Genomic DNA, 24,690 nt, shown 5'->3' with positions numbered 1-24,690 from the left:
GGGAACCAAGAATAGTTTCTTCCAAGATGGCCTAACAGTTTGGGCCAATTCTAGTTGGAGCTCAGCAAATCACCCTGCAGGGACCCATAATAGATTGAGTAGGGCTGAGGAAGGGGACAGAATTCTAATTGCAACTGCTACTGTAGCAATACATTTATTATATATCATTCTTGTGAAAGTATAAACCAATTCAGTGGAGGGGGAAGTATTTCTCCTTTTAGCAACCAGAGCATTGAGCAGGAATGGTAGGCTATGTCTGGAGAGATGCATACCTAAAATGCAATGAAGCCATGTTCTTAGTGGTGGTTTGGAATGGCACAGGTGAGAGTTTCATCCCAATTCATTGTTGCTGTTTTTCCACCACCAACCCTAAAACAGACTATATCATCTCACTTAAGGGTATGGCCAGCCCTGGGTGTGGAGCCTGTAATTCAAGCGGTAGTGTACATATATAGAATGCATTTGGAAAAATGGTAATAACTGTGAAGAGAGAAAATTGTGGAAGTTCAGTGCATAAATTTGCTTATCTCAAAAGCAAACTAGACATATAGTAGCCATGCCAGATTTTAAAACATATTAATAGGAATTTAAAGGAAGGATGGACCACATTTTATTTGCAGAACGGAGATTTCATCCATTGTTCTAAAGAAAGTCACCCATTACTTCGTGCGTCAATTGGCATATTCTACAGCTAATCCCTGCATTTGTGGGAGGTGATTCCCTCAAGGTATCTCAAGGGAGGTAATGGGGAGAGAAGGGTTAAAGCTTCTCCACAGGGGTATCTATGGGGGAAGGTAAAATAGTTCAAGATGGTGGCTTTAGTCACATGATCAAAGCCCCTCCCCTTTTTAATATGTGTTGTGACACATGTAAAGCGGGAGGAGGTCTATCATGCTATGGTGGCAACCATCTTTAATTTTTTGATCCCTGCCTGCAGACACCCCTGCACCTCCCTCCACATGCTGCAGTTCCAAGAAAAATCAGGGCCCGCTGTATCTTTTATTAAATGCATTTTTAAACCTAGATGTTTACAATTACATGTAATTAAACATGTAATTAAAGTAACATCTAACTTGGTCCTTGGAGCAAACATTGGAAAAGGCAGTGCTTATATTCCTCAGAATCTTATAGATATTCTTCACACAGATATTTAACCTTTTGTTCATAGAGCTGAGAATGCCAGGTTCAAGGTATAACATGAAAACTAATACCAGCATTTTGGTCAACTATCTGTTGTCTGAACTATGTTAGCCAATCAATTTATCCTTCCTCTACTACTTATCCATTTCTCTCATAAACGATATAGCAAAGATAATTGTGAATTATCCAAAAGGCAGATGACTAGCGAGCATGAAGCCTTGCAGACACTTCAATTCTCTCTCAGTGTCATTCAAACCCCAAAGAAAGGGTTAGTTTCCCTCTAATGTCTACTATTCCATTACAATAATCTTGCAAACTAATTCAACATTTCTAGTATTCCCTACAGAGTACTAGGGTGGAAGTAAGGACTGAGAGATTGGCTTACCCAGCACCACCGCATTGTCTGGGAGAGGAGCAATTTTTATTAATGTATTTTTATTTATTTGAATTTAATAGCCATCCCACCCCAATGGACTCTGATGTGTCAGAATGTGTCAGAAACATGAAAGGAGAGGAAAGACTGACAGAGTTGGATGGTTTAAAAAAAACAAAAACTAGCATCCAAAACGTTTAAGCCGATTTAAATAGATGAAATGCATTTTATCAAAGACATTACCTGACTGGAACCCTGCCGTTCTTTCAGCTTCAGCAAAAAATATATCTTGAACATGCTTGAACAGTTTCTTCCGAAAAATTTTAACCTGATCTGGCAAGTTGGAAAATTTGTCTACTTTTATAATATTCCGCTGGTGGGGATAGGATACTACTGTCTTTAACTGTGTGATATTAGCCCCTTCAATGCTTATGGCAAAAACCGTCACGTCCTTCTGCAAAAGGAGACTTGCTGCTTCAATTACATTATCATCGGAGGGTCTGTGGGTGATGATGGTGGCTATTTGTTCCACACCTTCTGTCCTTCTGCTTCCAGCACGTTCAGTAAAAATTATTTGCCTGGTAAAGTTTAAGGCAGTACCTAAGTTCGCTTTTCCTTCCCTGGCAGAAAAGCTTGAAATTCTCTGTATTAAATCCTTCGTCTCTGTTTCTGTATTCAGTTGAGAGAGTACCCGAGGCTCAGTGCTGTATGTCACAAGGCCAATTCTGATGCAGCTTTTTTGCACATCAAGAGACTTTGTTGTGTCTTCTAAGAATGATAAAATATATTCCCTACTTTCAGGTGAAACAGCTTCATCCACCACAAATACAACATCTGCAATTGAATCACCGAAACAATCTGCAACTGGAAGGAAAAAGAACACACCAGGTTAGTAACTCTCTTTTCCTAACAGTTTCTTTCTTTTTTAGCAGACTTTCCACTTGGTGTTTGCCAGACTTCCGAGGGCAGCTCACCAATATTTTAAAAATTCTTTTAATTAAAAAAAAATACTAGCAAAGCACTTGTCTCTAGCCTTAACTTTCTTTACCGGAAATTCCTGTGAGTCCTTGCAACATTAGAAAATAAAAACTTGGGGTCTCTACAGCCCAGTTCTTTGTCGGTAGATGTGTTCATTTGCAGAACAATAAAACAAAACTAAGATGATAGGAAATATTTCTGGGGAGCTAGAGAAAGCACCATTTGCACAAATGTACATTCTGGAGAATTGGAGTTTTATGACCAGACACATCCATTGTAGCATTTTTCTTGCACCAAGCCTCCCACAGCAGTTATTTTGTAAGAATATGTACAACATGGCCTCACATTTCCTAAGTTGGGCCTCAGGAATGGTTATCCTACAAATGATCCTATTGCAAAAAGTACATGCAGGATATATTGAAAGCATTGTCACGTTTAGGGAAATAGTATTTTAAAAAATATTCTCCCTTCCCTCCTATTGGAAAGACAGATCTAAATTTAGAGGAAGAAATCCAGCATTAGAAAAGAAAGAAAATCTTCCTTTGTAGCCCCTTCAAGGCCTACGACTACACTACATCACCAGTCTGTTCTGGGAGGTTTACCTAGGAGTGATGGATCCAAGAGTCCTGTAATAGCAAGAAATTTATTCAACCCCTGGAGCTGCGTCTTCCCCCCCACCCCCACCCCCACCCCCAGACACAAACACAAATAAAGAAGTGAAAGGGGAAAAAGCCTGGTGCCCTGCAGGCTTGTGCCCACAAGAAGCTAATGTGACAGCTCCAATGTCAGAATGCCATGAGATGAATAATAAGTTTGTGCTCTAAACCAGTATATCTCATACCGGCTGGGGAATTCTGGGAGTTGAAGTCCACACATCTTAGAGTTGCCAAGGTTGAGAAACACAGCTATCAACCACTTGGCCCTCAGGGCTGTGCTTCTCCAACACTGCAGTCCTGTGACTCTTTCAAGTGATAAATGAATTTGCATGACACCCTTTTCCCCAGTGAATAAAACTACTTGTTTTATTAGTGTCACGATTTGGCAAGGAAGTATTACACTTTAATCTATATATCAGATGGATTCTCAAATATTGCACACGGTACAGCAACTGTTCACTGGGACTTGAATGGGCAAAATGTGAAGGAAAGTCCAGAGTAAGTTTTGGAGGACTCCCACTCTGCTTACACAAGCCCAATCAGATATTTTTTTAATTAACTCCTGCCCAAAGAGCTTTTTGGTCAACCCAATAATTCATATTTGTGATAATATACCGCATTGTTTCTTTTACCTTTTATGGGTACACTATAAGTGTAAGTCACACTTGGTGGGAGAGTTGTGGAGATGATCAAGCTCTCATCTATGTTTATAGCTGATTCAATGACAGACAATATATTTGAGGAAAACTTTGGGACATCTTTTGGTGTATCAAAATGATAACTGAATGGATGTGTGGCCATTGACTGCAGCTGTTGCCCAGATGCATTCAGCATTCCTAAAGCGATTATTTTTATCCCATCTTCTTTCATTAATGAAGCGGGTCTTTCCACATCATCTTCTGATACCCCTGAAGTTGTAACAATCAAAACCTGGTCTCTGTCTCCTGTTGATGCTTTGAAAAAAGTCTCGTGGATCTTTTGTATGGCATTCCCAGTCCTTAAAGGCCCACCCTGGAATGAAAAGGTCTTTTTAACATGGTTCAGCATAGCACTTTTTCCTCTGAAGTCATCCAGCTGGAATTCAACATGGACATCATCACTGTATTGAACAAGTGCAAGGCGATATTTTTTTGGCCCTATTGGAAGACTGTTGATCATTCTATTCACAGAAATTTTCATTGAGGAAAAAGCTTGTCTGCCAAGGGCATTAGAGCTGTCAATCAGAAGGACAACATCTACAGACTCAGAGGCTACAGCAAAAAAAATAAAATAAAAGTTAATGTATAAAACATTATTGTAATCTGTCTGGGTACAATTGAAGGGCAGTATAAAAATAAGCCACATACATAAATCATTATTGTACAGAATCCGTCCTACTCCCATCATCACAATTTGGCCCAATTTACTTAATATATATCCAAAGCTTCTTTGGCCTTTTCTACTTGCCTAAATATTTTCTCATGCAGAATCAAACCCATGTATTTTGACAAAGAAAGTGAGAATGTGCAGGGCATTCAATATTTTTAACATGCCAACCCCAGCCCCCACCGCACACACACATCTGCTGCAAAGGACTGTGCCATTTAATTTGCTGTTACAGACACAGAAAAAGCTGCATTTGCCTGATGTGATGCATTTTCAAAAGGAAAATGAAATACCAGGTTTCTGTGTTTTAGAAGTCTGGGTCCCAAGAATAATAAGGAGCAAAGTCAGAAGCATTTTCAGATTGTGGTAGTTGATCAACGAAATAAATCTAGAAATACAAATAAGAACAACAGGACAATGACAACGTCAACAACCGTGTTACCTTATATCTTCAAATTAAATTTATCCTTCAGCTGACAAAAGGCTTACTATACCAGTCCCTAACATGGTGCCTGCTAGATGTATTGGATTTCAATGGTTGGTATCCTCAACCAGCATGACCAATAATTCTGAGGCATCCAGAAGACACCAGGATGAATAAGGCCACCTTTGAAAAGCATTGCATTGCAAGTTAGCTTTAATGGTTGCCCATAACTACATTAACCATAGTTTGCCTCGGTTTCAAAACGAAAGTGGAGATTCAGTTTCATTTATATACTTGGGTCTGTCTCCGAAATGAGAACAGAGACGGAATGGCTTCTGGCAGGTAGAACTTACTCAATAGAATAGGCCAGTGTTTCTCAACCTTGGCAACTTTAAGATGTGTGGACTTCAACTCCCAGAATTCCTCAGCCAGCATGGCTGGCTGGGGAATTCTGGGAGTTGAATTCCACACATCTTAAAGATACTAAGGTTGAGAAACCCTGGAATAGGCTCTCAAGGAGCTGATGACTAGGATGCAAGCCAGTTCCCATTAACATGAAGCATGCATAAGTACTACAAAACAGCCAGGCCCAGTGATATGATCTTCACTAGTGGCAATTGTTTGGATTCTCCTTTAATAGTAAACTCCCAGATCACCTGCAGCAAGAGGGCAAGATCTACAAATTGGCAAGCGCAGCATTGTGCGCCTGCTATCTTGCAAATTTTGACACACACCCCAAAAACCCTATATACCCTTGTACACCAGAAGCTATTTTGGAAATTCCCATGAATTTCATAATCCATCCGCCATACAGCCTAACGTGGCAAAAAGAAGGTTTTGAAGTGTCCAAAACTAACTGTGCAGTTCTTTTGTTCCTGAACAATATCTGGATCCATTTAAACATTTCCTTCAGTTTTCTGACTTTTTAATATAATAAATCTTTCCAACAAATAGAACAATAAAATGAGCTCCAGGAGACATGTAATTTAATCTCTTCCCTTGAAGAGTCTATTATTTTAATTGGACTGCTGGGAAAGAAAGCATTTAAAGATATGGCAGCAGTAAATTAAAGGTTTACTGTCCAGTGAAATATTTGTGGTCTGTTGGATACAAAACTTGAGTCAATCACTAGGAGGACAAAAGGCATTTATTACAACCCTCTTGATTGTGGTAACAGTAAAGTTATAAAACAGGCCTTCTCTCTTTTTCATTTTAGGGCTAACACCAATTTGTCTGTAGCAGTAGTGGTCTCTGATCCTACTTCTTCTATATGGTAGCCTTACCAGGAGGCTAAATTCAGGTGGATCTTGAATATCATGAAAGGATAGTTCAATCCTACTGATTTAATGTAATGTTATTGCTATATTTCCATTACCAGGGAATGGGAGAGGCACTAAGAAGATTTTCTGCCTCAAGTGTCAATATACAGTAGCTTTGCCAGTCTGGAGTATTACACCTCTCAATTTCAGAAGGATAGTAACTACAATTTGCTGCTCTGTTACAGCCATTCTTGAGCTACCAGCATTTTCCCTCTCCCTCCATTCTCTAAAAGAACTAGGAGGACATCTTCTTGTTCATAAAAGGGTTGCTCCTTCTCTTTTCATATCATTTTATCAGGATTACAGGCTTGTAGTGTGTGCGTTATTGCTACTTCTGCCGCTCATTGTTTTAGTATTATGGGCTATCATTAGTAGTGACTTCATCCCACGTACAGTGGAAAACCTAATAGATTTTAGGAAAAGCAAACATATTCACTAGTCTCATTTTCAAAAGTGAAAAAAGAAGCTTATTTATGGCAACATGGGAGAAAGAGAATTTCCCCTATAATTCAATCAATGAAAACATATTCTCTATTTCCCTCACTCTGGCTATGCTTCAACTCTATTTATCCTAACATTCTTCTGACCTAGTTAATCTGTCATATTCCTTCCTCCCCCCTCCAAAGCTATATATCAAGCAGGCATTGTACATAGGCAGATTTATTTCAATGTGAAAGTCATCCGTAATTGTTCCCGTTAGAATTATTATTTGATTATCAAAGTGCAGTCTCATGAAGATGTGCGAGAGTTTTGTTGTACGCCAGACATTAGATTTCTTTGAAGCTGAAAGCCAAAGGCAAAACCCAGTTTCCATTCTGTTGCAGCAAAAAATTTGAGTGGCTGTGAACAAGTCACATATGTTCCTGCAAACATAGGCTTTCTGTTACGGACTCCTGACATAAAAAGGGCACATTGCCTGCAGAAACGGGTGTTGTGATGAAATCTCCCCAGCTACTAAAGTATTTCTCAAGCTTTAGAAATTCAGGGCTGCTAAACTTACTGAGTCTTCTAATGACCTTTTAACTCAGCACAAGCAACTTTTGGGGGAAGATCCCAAGTCCGCAAGTATGATGAGAATCTGCAGCCTATGGCATGAGATTTTAATTTTCCTTTGTCAGCAGAAGTGCTCCTTTTGTTTGTTATCTCCTCCATTCTAAGTCATTTATTTATTTCAGGTTCAATTCACTCATGGAAACCTTTGCAGGAAAGCTGCACTTTGTTTTGCAAGGCTGGTTGGATAAAAGGAAAGTCTCCAGTGAAAAACTCTGCAGTTGTAACTGCAGATTAAGAGAAGATAGGATGAAACAACATTTGCACTCTTCCATTGCAGCCATTTCTCCTTGAAGTCTTTTGACACAAGCCTGGCAGGAAGATCCTACTGGATCCTATTGGATTCAATCCAATACAGGAAGATCAATTTTTCTCTGGGTCCCAGATCTTGCATACATGTACATACAGATAAGTACTATAGGAGCAGAGTTCTCTTAATACTACCTAAACAATACAATACTGAATTATGTTCTCTATCTGATTTCAAATGGGAACTCAGATCAACATGCACGTTCTGGCTTGATACTGCAAAGCTATTGTAGACGTAAACATTGCCTGTAATAGATTCCAAGAGAAGCTTCCTGATAGTCTTCCTCCAGGTAGGCTGTAGGTAGAAAAGCACCCTTGATACTCTACTCACAGGTAGGCATGGCAGTCCAGTTGATGGATGAGATTTCGTAGAAGCAGTATTACTTGTAGATTGATATGATAGGTAGCCACTTAAAACAAGTCTGAAGGTAAAAAATGTAGGTAAATGTAAATTAGATCAATTTGCTATTCACATTATTAAAACAATATTCTAATCAATCAGGAATTTTTTGAACATTTTTAAAAGTCCATTAAAATCATTATGTGTCGTCTCTCATTTGTTTTAACTTGTACACATTTTGTCTACAACTTTCTCAAATATACATAATTTTTAATTAAAATTTCTCTGAAGAAAGAAATATCTTTTGCAAAAAAAAAAAAAAAAATCTGTTCAATCCAAACGATTATTTTGGTGGATTTTGCAAATTCATTCCCACAGAACTCCACAACAGATCTCTTTTACATTTCTACTTGAAGGGGAAATTGATACCCAAAATCCAAATGATATGTGATATTAACTAAATGGATCTTCTCCATTTTCTTCTTTTATCTAAAATAAATGCCTGCCTGCTATCTTGAATAGGAGACTACCAGAAACAGCTAAGAATCTCGTTTCGCTGAATTCTACTTGCAGCAGACACCTTTCTTCACAAAGCTGCATTTAGCAGCATATAAGAAAATATGCAGATCACTAATCAGATGATAGGGATATTTGGAAATTAACCGTTGGCAGAGAGGTTAGGATTATGATATCCAGTTCTCCTTAAAGCCACACTCATTTCTGTGACAATTTCATACAGGATGGCTATTTTAATGGAGAAATAAAAGTGGGAGATACCTAAGCAATCAACATCATCTGTTGTCCGAAGACAAAAGAACTGGTCAGAATTTGCCATTTCAAGCAACACATTTCTTTTCAACCAACCTAGAAATAATATTTGTGTTTTAGTACCCTCTGCTGACTTTTGCATGCAAGTTGTGTAATCCTGCAAACTGAAGCATAGGAATAAAGGAGAACTAGAAAGGGCGAAAAATTATGTTTAAAAAAGAAACACTCCATCTGACAAATCAACCAGATCAGCCTCATAAACTCTAGCGATCAATGGAGCCATCGATTGCAGCTGGATCACCATTACAACTTTCTGGTGAAATGCAAATGCAGTGCTATTGAAAGATTGTAGTACTGTATGTTTTCTTTTTTAGCTTCGATTTCTGAGTTCATCATGCCTAAGTCAACTGACTGATCAAAGTACTTTAAAATAATTACAACTAACTTAAACTGCAATAATATCAATGAGCCTCCTTTAAATATGCTGAAATCCAAATCCAATCTTCTAATATATGTGTGCACGCAGCATATATGTCCTGAAAGAAAACAATGGCAAAACACTTCGGTATTTTTGCTGAGAAAGCCGCAATAGCAATTGGGACTTGAGCCTGAACTGAGGGAATTTTTACCTATATCTGTTTGTGAATTAATTGAATATAAAACATTTAATTCATTTCCCACATAGAAATGTAAACTAAACAGGTAATGAAGTATAGTGGAACAAAGCTGATTTAAGTTCACGTTACAATACCATGCCCTTAAGTTACACATTGTTCAAATCATGTTCCTATTTCTTGTAGAACTCCTCTCCTCCTTTGGCTCACAAATCCAATAGTATTTTCGCAACTCTTTTCTAGGCTTTTTCCAAAATATAAAATAAAATAAAGTTTAATATTATTTTAAAAGCAATTGCCCGAAAAACTTCTGGCCATCTTAAATTAATTTCTAAATTTCTCCACAAGGCAGTATCTCATTTTCTTAAACAAACGGGATTTTATTTAGAAGCAGTTAGCATATTTAAGAAGCTAGTGATAAGCACTTAGGTCTTACCTACATTACAGATTTAGTAATAAATATATTCCTGAATATATACTGGTATCTTTCTCTTTTTCCATTCCCCCATCCCTAAGTATTGCTGATTTGGCCAGTAGTTAATCAACAGTTCATTCACAAATATATGGTGGAGGACTCTTTTTAGATTACAATACCTACTAATTAAAATAGAGTTGTTGGAACTGAAGAGAAGGCAAATTGCAAAAGAGGCCTGTCTGTACAATCCAAGGCTTTAGGCATCTGGCTAGGCTGTTTGCACATGGACTGCCACTTTTGTTAGAAACTATTCACAAACTAAGGTCAGCCCATGTAACCCCACCAAGCTAAACATAAGCCTCATGAGATATACAGATAGTCCTCGGGTTACGACCATTCATTCAGTGACCATTCAAAGTTACAATGGCATTGAATGAATGATACTTATGATGGGTCCTCATCGTTCCAGCTATTGCAGCATCCCTGCAGTCACGTGATCATGATTTCTGACATTCCCTGCCAGGTTCCTACAAGCAAAGTCAATGGGGAACTCAGCAAGAAGTCAGAAGTTGCGGTCACATGAGGTCCTTGCTTAACGACCTGTGTGGTCCTCGTTTAACAACAGGAGGGGAGGAGAGGAGAGGAGAGGAGAGGAGAGGAGAGGAGAGGAGAGGAGAGGAGAGGAGAGGAGAGGAGAGGAGAGAAGAGAAGAGAAGAGAAGAGAAGAGAAGAGAAGAGAAGAGAAGAGAAGAGAAGAGAAGAGAAGAGAAGAGAAGAGAAGAGACCAGCTACATTTGGAATACTATGTATATTTCTGCTTGCCCCAACTCCAGAAGGTTATCAGAGAGCTGGAAAAGATAGGAAAACAGCAGTCAGAATGATCAGGCAGTCAAATTCTTTTACCTTCAAGGAAAAAATGAAAATTTTCTGAGGCTTCTTAATTAGGGGGAAAAAAGATGACCAAATAAAGTTGTCTAAACTTATGCAGATGCAGTTCAGTGGAGAGAAGGGACAACACTTGGGAAATCCAGTGAAACTTTGGGACACCAGATTCAGAACAGAAGTATGGCAGACCCTAAAGTGTGCTGTTACTAATTCATTGGAGATAGACTTATTGATGGTTTTTAGACATGATGGCTAAATGACATCTCAGGCTAAGGAATAGAATGGATAGGATGTATTGCTACTTAATGAGGGACAAATTGCATGAGGGGAGTAAGAATTTGTCTCTCTGACCATTGTGAAAGACTGAATTCCAAAAACACAGGCTTACATCTTACACACACACCCACACGCACACACACACACACACAGAGTGATATTAGATCATGAGTTTTCAGAATCTATTTCCCTTCTTTTACTACAACTCTGACATCTGTCAAGCAGACCCAGACACACTTTTTTTTCCAGGAAGGTGGATGAACACTGACATGAATGTTTGTCATTCAGGTAAATCCTCTGTGTCCTTTTATTGGGAGTTTGATGTTTAATCAAATGCTTGCCCTTGTAAACTTCTACACCAAAATAGAGTGAAAAAAATACTATACTGTTAATTAGAAATGCATGAATCAGCTTATATATGGTCTTTATCGAATGTTTCATGTCTGCATTCCTAATTCCCATTCCATCTCATTTCCTCATAATAAACATTTTTAAAACTGAACAAATAATTATAGGGTATATAATTGCATATTTAAATATACATTATTGAATATTTTTTCTAGAAAATGAATATTTTTGATGATGTATTTGACAGAAATATGCACATTTCTAAATCCATCTCATTAAACACATTTTGGTATTTTCTAAAACTGAAAAGAGAATTGTAAAACTTATAGCTATTCACCGAGTGAAAAATACTGTTTTGGCCATTCATTTGCAAGGGGCGGGGGGCAGATCAAGTCATGCTTATGTCAGACTTTGCAAACACAACATTTTTCATGCATCCCTACTTGTAAAGATGTTTTTCAGTTTGACTAATTTGCTCAGGTTGGAGTATACTGTTACTTGTAATAAATCTTTTTAAACTTAGCAGGAGTTAATTCTAAGTGAACAAATCCAAGACTGCACTGTTTTTTCAGGAAAAATCTCCTCTATTCACAGACACTTTGAAGCATTCTCAGCAACACACAGAGGCAAAATTTTAGGTAGGTAAAATTTCATTTTTGTATATGGATCAGAAGCAAACATATATTAAAACGTTTTGATTACATTCATTTGTCCCAGCAAAAAAAAAATTTTTTTTTCTCTTCTAAAGAGGTCTAATATCATAATCCTATGCAAATCTCTTTGGAAGTTAAGAAGCATTGATTTTAATGAGGTATGCTTTTGCATATATGTGCATAGAATTACAGGTTAGATTACTCAATGAAATTTGTGAGTTTGCTTATGATAACATCAGCAATGAGTGTGTTTTTAAAAATAATTTTAATTTCCTTTAGCTGTGTAAGTGAATGACAGTTCAGGAAAGGTACAAGGAACAAAAATGATAAAGAAATAGCCACAGTAGATGATCAGCACGATGATATATTTGTTTAAAATAATGTTGCTAGAATCAGAACTTAGCTCCTCATTTAAAATCAAATAAATACACACGTGTTTGAGAAGAGTGTCATATTAAGGGGTAACAATACTATCTATAATGTCAAAACAATTCTGCATTACTTTGCATATTATTCTACAATGTCAAAATTATGCATTTGCCTTTCAAACAAATATTCCCAATATCAGAAATTCTCAGTATCATTTCCCAATATCAAACATTAACAGCTAAGATTAAATGGACAACCTGTAAAGTCCATCTTTCTTTTCTGAAGATGCTATCTCAATATCCAGACAGCAGAGAAGGTTCCTGATAAAACAGTAACAAAAATAAGCAGTTGGGACATCTAAACCAGTCCAACCATCTTTTGTAATCAACATGCAAATGACTTACCACTGAACCAGATGCTTGCAATGTCATCTTCTGTGAAGTATCTTGGAAAGACCAGCACTTTTATCATCAGCACTATCGCATAAATCTTGTCAGAAGAAAACAATTCATCTGCATTACAAAGGTCCTAGCTGTCCCAGTTGAGAAGTTTCAGTCTTGGCCTGTTTTCCACATTCCTTTGCATCATGGGTTCTGAATCCAGGTCAAAAGCCAAAGTAGCAAAGGTAGAGCTTGGTTGTTCTTGGGTTTGTTTGTTTTTTTACAACATTTTTAGGGCTCCTTTGACCTTTAAAACCACACACAGTCCCTACACCCACAATCACTTTCATTCTCAGAAATGACTTTCCATCCTCCCTCTTCCAATTCTACTGCTTGCAGCTGGACAGATGAAGACTTTTTTCCTGTAACTTTCTTTGCTGGTCACAATGCTGATATCTTTCATTCTGTCTCTCACATCTGTTACCCTCCCCTCCCGTTCTTATCGCAGGCTTCGCTTTAATAGCCAAATAATCCAGCAACTCATTGGCAGTAGTTCTTCCTAAAAAAAAGCATCTGGGGAAACTCACTGGCAGCGCTTCATACTAAAGAATAATGCAGGATCAAACAGACACAATCGAAAACCTGTTCATAGAACTGCAGGGTGCGTTGGCACGAGATTCAAAACCTTTCTGCACACTTTTGGGGAGATTTGTTTCCCACTTGCACAGTCTGCCCTTCTTGCTTCAAGCCATTGCTTCTATGGAGCGAGCAGTATTTTGGCTCATTCTTTGCATAAATGGGCAGCACAGCCAGAGTCCCCAAAGATTAGGGCTTATCACTTCAATTGTTAAGAAATTAACAATGGATCAACATTTGGTTGATCCAGGAAAAGAAATAGCGGACCCTGCACCTGTGGGAAAAACGCTAGGAAGAAAAAAAATGGTTAAGAAAGGAATCAAAACCCAGATTGCCCATTATCAGTCAATCAGTCTATGAAGGATTGTTAGTAAGACATTTATACTGGACATTTATACTGGAAGCTGCTAATAGATTGGTTGGTCACAGGGAATGTTCTCAGAAGGGAGGCTTTAAAGCAAGAAGAAGCATGACACAATTGTGCTGAACCATTTTGTAGAGAAGTATATATCTAAGCCAAGATGCTTGTATGCTGCTTTTATGGCTTTTATTATTTAACCATAATAATAAAAATATATATATTATGGTTTTAAGCAGGTATCTGACCACATTTCTGAAGAGAAATTATGGGCCTGAGGAGGTGACTGGGATGATGTCTTGTATTACTATTATTTGGGATTCATTTGCACTTGTGGACTCCGGAGAAGTGAACAGGGAGCTCTGCCACTCTGGGCCGGGTCCACATCCTTCCTGGCTCCCTCAGGTGGGTGGGGAAGAAAAACTCTTTGAGGTATCTTAAGCCAGATGCTCCATGTGGAATGGATGTGAGCCCAGCCAGTGTAACCCTCACATGGGCAGAAGCTTGATAGGGTCCTCCATTAAGTTGGACTTGGTTATAGCCCCAAAGAAGTTGCTGGGCCTTCCGGAAGCTCTATCCTTTCAGTTCATTGCCTTCCTAGATTTCAGAAGGATAGCCTTTGTGGGTCTTCTTCATAGCCTGGATAAGCCAGCCTGTAATAAACCAATGCCCATCCTTTGAACTGGCCTGCGTCCCCAACTCCAGGAGAACTGTGGTTTCAGGTAGCCAAAGAGTACATTAAAGAAGCCCATTCAAAGAGCATGGCAAGCAGTTACTGATCGGTACCCCCTTTCTTCCTTTCCTCCAACTATTCAAGGATCCATCTAACATCAGCCTTTGAGGACTAGAACTATGTGCTAAAGCAGTTCAATGTTGCAAAGAAAAGGTCACCCCTTTTTTTCCCTCTCTCCTCTCTCTGCCTTCAATCCAGAAAGACCTTCTCTTTCTTTTATTTTCCACTTCCAAGTAAAGTGGTGCCTGTACAAAAGTGACACTCTGTAGCATGTCTGTGGGTATGTGAATGCTACGTTTATTATTTGTTAATAAAACACATTTATATGGCCAAAATGTACACCATGTACATTTCGTTCCTCCCTCTCCCTGCTGTCTCTGACCGAGGGAAGAAACCTCAAAATTGGGGCTGCTGTTGTTGTGGCAGAAGGTCCTCTTTTTCTCTTTCAGCTTGTTCCTTTTATAGTTGAACACTCCGTAATGTGAATTATGCCTTGATCCCCTCCTTTCCTTCCACTCTCTGAACTCCTGCTTCAGCTTTCTTTGACAGGACTGAATGTGCTACTCCCTGAATTTCTTATCTGTCTCTCACTGAACTGAAGCATGGGCTAAATTCCCATTGACTTTGAACTGCTTACCTAACTGACTTGTATTCAATTAGCCTCAAATATTCTTTTTGCTAAATTTCCCATGAATTACCAACTGCATATTATTTGATTGCTCTGTCTTGTATTAGCATCAAATATCTTTAATAAATCAAATTATTTGGTTAATAATAATAGCTTCATTCATAAGCCCTTTTAATAACCTATAATGTTCGGGTCCTAAGAGATTTGGTGCAGTGGGATACCCCAGTTCATATGAGGATCATGGCCCCAATATTACATGACAAATAACATTTTGTTTGGCAATCTGCTGGATATGACAATATTCCACAGAAAAGATAAAGAAGATGAGGATACTCTAGAGAGAAGTAAGATAGTTTTTTATTATTTTTATATTTGCGCAGTATTGCTTGCACAGTTTTATTATAGTCTAATAAGTACTATACTAAATAAATACTAAATAAATTATAGTTTTTTAGTATTTACTGGTCTAGGAGCATAGTATCTTAGGAACTTAGTATCTTTACTGTTTTAGTGTATTTATTTGCAATCTGAGCGGTAAATGGTACTGAAAGGAACTTATATCTGGAATAATAAGAAACTAAATAAAAGTGAAACTGTTTAACAGATTTCCCTCCTCCTAAATGGTAAATAGCATACATGGGTTTCAATAAAAGCTGCATCTCCAGCAGGATTCCTTTCTCCCTGCAACGTTCACTGTTACCACCCAGTATATTTTCTTCACGTCATTAGGTAGTTCTTCTGGGAATACCAAACTGATTCCCAGTGATATGTCTTCAGTTCTGTAGCAGCCCTGGGCAGGCTCACCACATAAAACTAGTTTCGTTACCACCTTCTTAATATTCTTTTCTGCTTAATGGGCAAGAATTGACTATTGGTTGTCACCTGATGAGTGATCAAGATCCTATCTTTGAACCTCCCCCCCCCTTCCATTTTGTGATTCTTTAAAGAAAGTTGGTTTATTAAATATTTTTCACATGGATGTTGTTAATGTTTATTGCTTTATTTATTGCACATCTTATAGCTTGCTTTGTTTTAATTGTTCAACATTCTTGAGAGGTGATGTGACCTTCCTCTCTTGAACTGCAGTATTTATGTGTGTGTGTGTGTGTGTGTATCCATTAGTAGGATTATCTTATTTGTCCTGTCTAGTTGGGAATACATCTGAAAAACAAATACCATTCTGTGAAGGCTACAAATATTAGGTTGGACTCCTAAGCTAAGCACATGTAACAAGACTGGAGAGAAGGGCTTCTGCCTGATTTGGTGGAATCTTCCATTCCTTCTAAGCATATCCATTCTTTCAGACCCTCCAATCTGCATTTCAATGAGGTTGAATGGAGGTGCTGCTGAAGGAAAAAGGGGATGACATATGCTTCAACCAGCCTCATTGTTTTGTTGCTTACTAAGAAGGCTCACTTTGCATTAAAAGAGATTGAACAAATGATGTGAACGTGGGGTAGTAGTTGAAGAGTTATCTAAAGGTTAACACACATTGCTGAAGGAGGTAAAAGTGGGCTGAGGGTACTAGCAGTTGCTCCTTTACAGATTGTGTGGTAGGATTAGTAGCTGTGCTTCCACAATAAAATCATAACTGCATCCACTATATTCTCCTTATGTATTTGCAAATAAGTAGCAATGTATAATAAGTAAAATAAGTAAATTAAGAGGAACAATGCTAATAAGGAACATATCTGGCAATTTGGAAATGTTCACAGTAACAGCTGTATTGAGATCACTATATTCAAGTGAAGAACCTTGGAAATTCAGTAGATCCAGTCTGGGTACAATGAATGGTCAACCCATACAGCATTTTATCTAGATCATAGCATGGTATATTGTAAACCTCAAATGCTTGCTCCAAATGTGTAACTATAAGAATATGGAAGAAAGAATGAAATAGGAGCTAGGAAAATTATTAATACTCTTTCTGTACTCTTGGGACATTTCTCATGAAAGGAAAGAGATGGAATGGAATTAAGAAAGAGTTGCCAGAAAACACTGAAATAGAAGCCAAAACATTTTGGCCCCTAGAAAATAAACAGGCAACATAAATGTGGGATGTTTGAACTTAACCTATGGATCATTCCTTTTTAATCTGTAAATGTTGCTATTTAATAAAAGAAGAACACCAGGTTCTCTGACATCTTCTTTAATTATTTAACCTGCTGACCCACTTTTGGGAGGACATTTGGGAAGAGTTGAGGAAGGATAAGCAAAGCCTCCTCTCATTTTTGAGTCTAGGCAAATCATCATTTTCTGTAGCAACAAATGAGGATTAAAGATGAGGTGACACAAGAGAGCAACTTTCCACCACCATTTCCATCTCCCAATGAAGACTGAAACCAACCAGTGATCATCTGCTCTATTTGGAGCTGTGTACCAGCTCTGAAATGCACTTGTTTGCATTAAGTCTAGCTCTCATGGAGTTAGTAACAAAGAGGAAAGGGCAAAGAACATCACCATCTAATCAGTTATCTGTTTACTGGGTACCAAAAATCGCCTTGCCCATATTTTAAAGAAAATTGAAATAAAACACATTTCTGGCCACCTTTGTTTTTCAGAATGTGTATTTGTGCACATTTGTCTGGTGGATTGCAAAAAATAAATGTGGGGTGTTACTGTAAGTAGAAATTAAATAAGGGATGATTAATCATGGAGGGGGGGAAGATAAGCGAATGCATTGAACCCTACCAAATCTGCTGCTGTTTCATTATGAAGTTTCTGAGACTGGTGAAGATGGCTTGACAACATGTCAATAGTTTTGCAGCCAATGTTTTCCCAATGGCTGTGAACATGTTTGCATGTTGCCTTGGTGGCTGGACTGGCAGAAAGGGAGTAAACAAAGATAAGGTCTGAATAATTCATCCATAATGCATTGGAGGCTGTAGGAAGTGGATGTTGAATTTCTGTTGTGAGGGGAGTATAATGGTTGGCTAAAAAGCTGGGAAACCAGGAAAAGAATTCCTGATAGTGGGAAAATAGATGGCTCAAGGCACTGTAGAAATGCAACAGGAGCTTTGCAACTCAAAGGAAATGTGAATTCAAACTGGCTTTGCTAAGGTTTTAAAAAATTGGTGCAGAATCAGAAATAAATCAACTCAGCTCTTCCTGAACACATGATTTCATAAGAAGTATTGCTTGGTCTAGAGCCAATTCTTCAAGTGGTATAAAATATCAATGTGCTCACACTAGATTTAAAACGTAGTCAGTGGCATCAACTGTCAGGGTGCCGGGTAGAGGGGGATTGGTCTGAAGTCAACAGCACTTCAGTATCATGACTGACATCTGATGAAAGTGGCTGTAGATGCCTCTTTCTGGCATAGATCTTCATCTATTGACTAAGATAGATACATGGTTAAATATGGTCATCCCCTTAAACCAGTAAACAGAGGTGGTGCAAAACTATATTCTGAAAACATATAGGCATAGAATTTTCATCACACTGGTTGGCACCAAAAGTCTCTTCCAAACAAGCTTCCAGGAGCCTCAGTAGAGAAGGTTAGACACCAGGACTGATCCAAAGGACTTTTAACATAGAATTCAAAGTGTCTTACTCTTAAGTAAGCATTTACTTCTTAGGGGGCTATGTATATTATATCTTCCCTATATTGGTTTCCATTTTGCAGATTTGCAAATACTGACATTTTTCTTACAGCATTCCACCATATCAACAACTCAGTGGTCCCTGCCAAGCAGCTCTGCTCTGAGAAGAGCTACTCCTATACAAAGCAGAATTTCTGCATAGTTCTCAGCTATTGAAAGGAGAGCACAATTCTTTTCTGGACAGAACACCACCAGTTTAAGCGATGTCTCCCCATATCAATAGAATATTAGAGCTTGTTAAAACAGTTAAAAACCGTTAAAGTGGGGAATGACAATGACTTTGAAAAACTATAGCTAACCATTCAAAACTATTGGGGAGAGAAAAGGAGGAATTCAAAACAACATCAAATATAAGGACAAGAAAGCACGAAGAATAATATAAACAGCAAGGGAGGATATAATTTTTGTTCTGTCAAAGTAATAAAAATACAAACATTACAGTCCTCAGGAAAGACTAAAGAGGGAAAAAAAAAACTTGCTGACAGTTGGAACTAAGGATAGGAGGTCCAAGTTGGATGAGCAGCATCTGTTTAAAGGATTATGTATTTGTTTAAACAAATTTATTCTGCTGTTCAGCTGGAAAGTCTTTCAGAGTAAGTTAAATAAGATTAACAAATTAAGACAGTTGCTACCCTGAAGTTTATAATCTAAACCTTTCTCCACACAAGAGAGAAAACAATGAGAAGAAAAAAAAATACAATTAATTATGATGATCACAATTCGAACAGCTTCATTAGGCTCCCTAGAAATCACCACACACTCTAATACGTCAGATATGTAGCTAGGATCTGTTGCCTCTACAAAGTGTAGTTTTAGATTTGTGGGCTCTTGCTGCAATCTACCAACACATATTAGTTCCACTGCAGCTGATAAGGCATCGCAGAGGGCCAATGCACTTCCTTGGGGAACATACGTTTCTGAAAACCTGTTTAAGAGTGGAAGCAAGCCACTAAATTTCTTAAGTCTCTAACCACCCTGGGAAAATTGAACTTTGAAGAATGGCAGGTAAGTTTAGAGAAGGAGAAAGGGGGAAAAGATGGGCATCCACAGGGAGATCAAAAAAGTCAAGATTGCAGTCATGACTAGGTAACTGAAGAAGTGGCTTTGGTCACAGCTGCCATTTTTACTTTTTTGACACCCCTCCAACACTCCAAGAATGATGGAAGGAAGAACAGAAGGAAGAGTAGAAGGTGATATATTCTGTGAGAGGAAAATTATTGACACCTATGCCTACATTGCTGGTAAACAATAGTTAATAATGTGGGGGGGGAAAGAAATAAAAAATGAAAGAATGTATTAAAAAGTACAAAAGAGTATTTTCATAGAGGGGAAATGCTACAACAGCATTTCAAGTTAGGATCTGTGTACCCATAGTTTGGCTTAGTGTATCCGAAAATTATGAGCTAGGGAGGGATACAACAAGGCAACATTCAATAGGAGCAGCTTCCCCAATTAATTTTAGATGATGCCCTTGAGGAACATGTGCCTGATGTATGTCTACAAGTCAAAGTGCTTTCCCCAACTTCTACTTACTTACAGTAATTAGCACTGCAGAAATTCAACACACCCCAGTTAAACTTCAGCCTTCTGGGCAGAAGCAAAAGGATATTGTGACCAACTGAATTAGTCATTTAATCCACCCTCCAGGAAAATATGGATGACAGGTCTTCTACCTAAAAGGTATAATGTGCAGATTTCCTGCTTCCATTATTTAAAAAGGAAGAGTCTCTAGTTCTGAATTCCAGGCAGAAATGTGCAGAGCTTTCACAAAAATGTATGTTATTCTTTCATTTTGTGATAGATAGATAGATAGATAGATAGATAGATAGATAGATAGATAGATAGATAGATAGATAGATAGATGATATATTCATAGAGATAGAGATAGAGATATTCATGGAGATGGAGATGGAGATGGAGATGGAGATGGAGATGGAGATGGAGATAGAGATAACCATGAGGAGTCTCTGCTGACAGTCAGTTGTTAGCCAATGCTCCAATATCAGCAGCATGTGGACCAGCTAGCCCAGACCATGAAAGAAGTACATGGCCCAGCAGATGGGGCAGAATCAATCATTACCACCAGAACAGTGGACCTTTTCCCCACTCCTTGCAAGTGAAATCCTAGTAAGTTTTAATACTGTTCTCACCCAAAGTGAAATATATATTTATTAAAAAATCCCCTCTCACCCCTATGGATGGTATGTGTCTTCCTCAATCTCAGGTCCTCTATCAGAGGCCTGGGAGTTTGGGGGTTCTGTGCACTATCTTAGCTGTTCTTAGCACTGCACTCTTCTGGACAGAGAGCTCTGATGTTGTTCCTGGGATCTGTTGGAGCCACTTTCCCAGCTTAGGAGTCACAGTCCCAAGTGCTCCTACCACCACTGGGGCCACTTTGGCCTTTACTTTCTACAATCCTCTCTAGTTCTTGCTTCAGGCCCTGGTACTTCTCCAGCTTCTCATACCTTTTCTTCCTGATGTTTCTGTCACTTGCCACCACTACATTTATCACCACCACTGTCTTCTGGTCCTTGTCAACTACCGTAATGTCTGGTTAATTGGCCAATCCCTGCCTGCCTGTCTGTCTGGATCTGGAAGTCCCACAGGATCTTAGCCCTGATATTCTCCACAACCTTCTATGGAATCTCCCATCTGGACATGGGAGGGTCTAGCCCACACACTGTGCAGATGTTCCTGTACACAATGCCAGCTACTTGGCTGTGCCGTTCAGTATTGCTGTTCCTGCCTGCATCTTGCACCCCGCCACTATGTGTTGCACTGTCTCTGAGGACTCTCTGCATAGTCTGCACCTTGGGTCCTGTCTAGTGTGGTAGACCCTTGCTTCTATGGAACTGGTGCTTAATGCCTGTTCTTGTGCGGAGATCTGGTGTTTAGTGCCTATTCGTTGTGTGTGTGTATACACACACACAGAGACACAGACACCACTGAGACCAAAAATTTACCCACTGATCAAACCCATGTAACATTCTTGAAAATACTACTTACTGAAGGAGCTGCAAAGTGGACAGCCTCACTTCTGATTCATATTTGCCCTAATTTGGACAGCTAAACTAAATTTGTGGCATGCCTGGGAGTTACCTTTGAGGATATTATCAGGCAGGTAACAGCCAATCGTAAGATTCACTGTGTTGGATGCATCGGTTGTTTGGTGGAGGAGTATATTACAGAATTTCAGCTGTTGGCTGAATATGTGGACTGGAATGAGAGAGACTTAATTGACATAGAGAGACTGTCTGATGAAAAATGAGATGAACTACTTCATCAAGGCACTTGTAGAGAGTAAAGAGGATGGCCTTGAGGGAGAGAGGGGAGAACCACCTTTAGTCTTCTCCGGGGTTTATTTCTTGGTCTGGTCTCCCTTGTAGATCTCCAGATCTCCTTGGGCACTGGTGGAAGACTTGAGGAGCTGCAGCCAAGGGCTGGTGGGAAGGGAAGACACCACTTCCATTCCCTCCTCTCTCCTCCCCTTGCACATTGGAGAACCCTGAAACTGAACCTATGAAGCTGGGAACCAGCAGAACCCCACCTACTGCCCAAGCTAAAGTTCACCATTGTACACAAGACTTATGTCTACACTGTGAAGTACCTGGCTATTGCGCATGACAGTACCTACTAATCTCACACCCATTCTGAAGCAACAGTAAGATGCCATAGTTGAGAAGAATTTTGCCAGCATATGTCTATATAGACCTGATCTTCCTCTCAAAGGTTCTGAAATGCAGCAACCAAAATTCCTCTGAAGCCCAGACATATCAGCCAAGCATCTCTTTTCTGCTCTTTTCTGCTATAATATTTTTTAACAAGGAACTCTTAGCCATCAAACAGGTCTTGCTGACCTGGTGCATTTCCTGGAGGGCGCTACTGTTGTTTAGAAGTTATAACCAATCACAAGAACCTGAAACATCTACAGCCTTCTCACAAGCTAATCCAATATCACATCAGCTAAACTAAATTTGTTTCTCATGTTGATTTTCAACTCTCTTACATTCCCAGTATACAGAACAAGACTATTTCCTGCCTTATGACCCTCCTAATTAATTGCACTATAAAATTTCTGCAGCTGCAAACACTTCTGATACTGGGGAGGAGGGGGACTTGGAGGAGAAGCAGGAACTGGATGACTAAGGAAAGAGACTTGGTCCTCCGGACTAGAAGTGATTGTGCCATCAGAATGGGAGAGTTCTTGAATCTTGAGCATCTCATCAGATTCAGCCAATGAGGGCATACAGTGATGGAGATCAAAGGCAGGAGAAGGAAAACGGCAACCATTCCCTGTTGCTCTGACTTTGGAGGAGGAGAAGGCAATTGCTATGGAAATGGAGGGAGGTGGAAATGTCCCCCCTTCCTAATCAGGAGGAAAGAGGGATGCTTTATGGTTCTTCTGACTATATAAGGGCTACTGCTGGTGGAAAATAGGCAAGGGGATGGTGTAGGAGTTAAATCACCACAGGTAGAAGAAGGGTATCCACTTCATATTAACAGGAGGCAATCAACTGCTTAATGTAGATTCATTCTAATATACAATGAAGATTGTTCTGCAACTGTACTACGGCAAGTAGCTCCTGCTGAGTTCATGAAGGGGAGCCTGACAAAAATAATTCAAAAGCTTACTGTCGGGTTTCTTCTTCTGAGGAGTTCCCAGTGAAAGGTAATTACAATAGGCTGACACCAGTCAGGATGATCCTTCTGACTATCCTAGTCTTTCCTGCTGTGGAGTTCTTAGCCCATCTACCAGGACTTCTCTCTTCAGACTAGACCTAGGAAAAACTAATTTTGCTGCTCCAAGCCTAGAAATTCAGAACTTAAACCTTTTGCCAATCTTGAAACATGAGGGATACTTGTGTAAGCATGTAGTCTTCCAGATGAGAAAAGTTTTAATGAGAAATTTCCTTATTAAACCAATGAAGCTTATTCAAAGAGATTATTAGAAAAAGTGAAAGATAGGAAAAACATAGGAAAGCAGCCATCATACAGAATTCCAATATAACCGGCCTAGCTAATTAAGTTGCTTGTCATCTACTTGAATAAGATCTCAGGTTTCAATGCATGTTCAGAGGTCAGTGGAATACAGGTAGTCTCCAGTTTAAGAACAAGTTCCGTTCCCAAGGTCTGTCCTTAATTTGTATGTAAGCTGGAACGGTGTTATTGTATAATACTGTATAAGTAGTACTGTATAATTAATTTAAACCATTGTGTATTTACCTCAAATTTTGCTACAGTAGACTCTGTTCTTAACTATGGGTTGTCCTTAAACTGGGTGTTCTTAACGTGGGGACTACCTTTAAAGATGAAGAGTGATTCCCTGGGCCTCTTCCCTGGAAGTTGATAGGCAGGCCCTCCTTGTTGCTGCCAACTCTTTAGCCTCCTCCTCCTCCTCAAAAAAATATCGAGGATAAGCTAGCCTTTTTGGAGAAACTGATTTTTGCTTTGGTGAAAGCTCCAGATCTGATGTCCACTGTCAAGCCAGCAAATGTAGGTAACCCTGCCTCCTTAATGATCCTTGTGAAATGATGACAAGTACTGTTCTTGTCATACCCTTACAAAAAGCACAAGCACTTGTTAAGGACAATTTATTTTGCCTTTCAGGCTCCCTGAAATCAAGCCATTTCCCAGTCAGATGGAGCTCAAACTTAGACAGAAAGTAGCTCAGTTAACCCACTTTACAGGTAAACTAATAATTTGTTTTGGGTTTTGAGAATGTAGGTGATTAACTTAGAAGAACTTATTGCCAAAAAGACCATCTACAGAATTTTCAAAAGGACTGTGTTAGATAAAATACACTACTGTACATAGGAAGAACAGGGTTGTTGTTTTTTAATCACAAATGTATACAAAATACAAATCTATTTTAATCAAAGTATTTGAACTTACTATGGCACATTGGACAAAAATGAGTGGGATTCATGATGAAATTTCTGTGATTGGCTTAATTCTGTAGAATAAACAAAATAGCAAGCTGTGAAATGTCTCAAGGGTTAGTATCACATATTTTTACACTAGCTCAAGCCAATTGCAATTCTGTTTTGTACATCTTGTTAAATTATATTCA

At 38.9% G+C, this 24,690-nt stretch overlaps 1 protein-coding gene and 1 long non-coding RNA gene across 5 annotated transcripts in view; one reads left to right on the top strand and one right to left on the bottom strand.

Annotated features, from left to right (window-relative positions):
• LOC103065903 (collagen alpha-6(VI) chain) overlaps window positions 1-13,120 on the bottom strand; it is a 67,721-nt gene extending 54,601 nt beyond the window's left edge. Inside the window, exons 1-5 of one of the 3 annotated variants that reach the window (XM_088150887.1) lie at window positions 12,687-13,120; window positions 7,946-8,036; window positions 4,806-4,900; window positions 3,780-4,397; window positions 1,757-2,377 (exon numbers count right to left, since the gene is read on the bottom strand). In XM_088150887.1, coding sequence (XP_088007013.1) covers window positions 1,757-2,377; window positions 3,780-4,397; window positions 4,806-4,866 — 1,300 coding nt within the window. In that variant the 5' untranslated portion in view covers window positions 4,867-4,900; window positions 7,946-8,036; window positions 12,687-13,120. Of the gene's footprint in view, window positions 1-1,756; window positions 2,378-3,779; window positions 4,398-4,805; window positions 4,901-7,255; window positions 7,824-7,860; window positions 7,905-7,945; window positions 8,037-12,686 lie in introns of those variants that run through there. The other 2 variants (XM_088150888.1, XM_088150889.1) reach the window with 2 other exon arrangements.
• The window catches only part of LOC112541221 (uncharacterized), a 63,678-nt gene continuing 50,699 nt past the window's right edge, over window positions 11,712-24,690 (top strand). For both annotated transcript variants that reach the window (XR_015797949.1, XR_015797947.1), the window contains exon 1: window positions 11,712-11,898. This is a non-coding gene — a long non-coding RNA (uncharacterized LOC112541221). The remainder of the gene's footprint in view (window positions 11,899-24,690) is intronic.

Source organism: Python bivittatus, unplaced genomic scaffold (genome assembly GCF_059951505.1).
Source record: "Python bivittatus isolate LINGU-HERP-01145 unplaced genomic scaffold, Pbiv_v1 ctg000610_np1212, whole genome shotgun sequence".
NCBI classification, from domain to species: domain Eukaryota; kingdom Metazoa; phylum Chordata; class Lepidosauria; order Squamata; family Pythonidae; genus Python; species Python bivittatus.
This window is presented reverse-complemented; position numbering and strand designations above follow the sequence as displayed.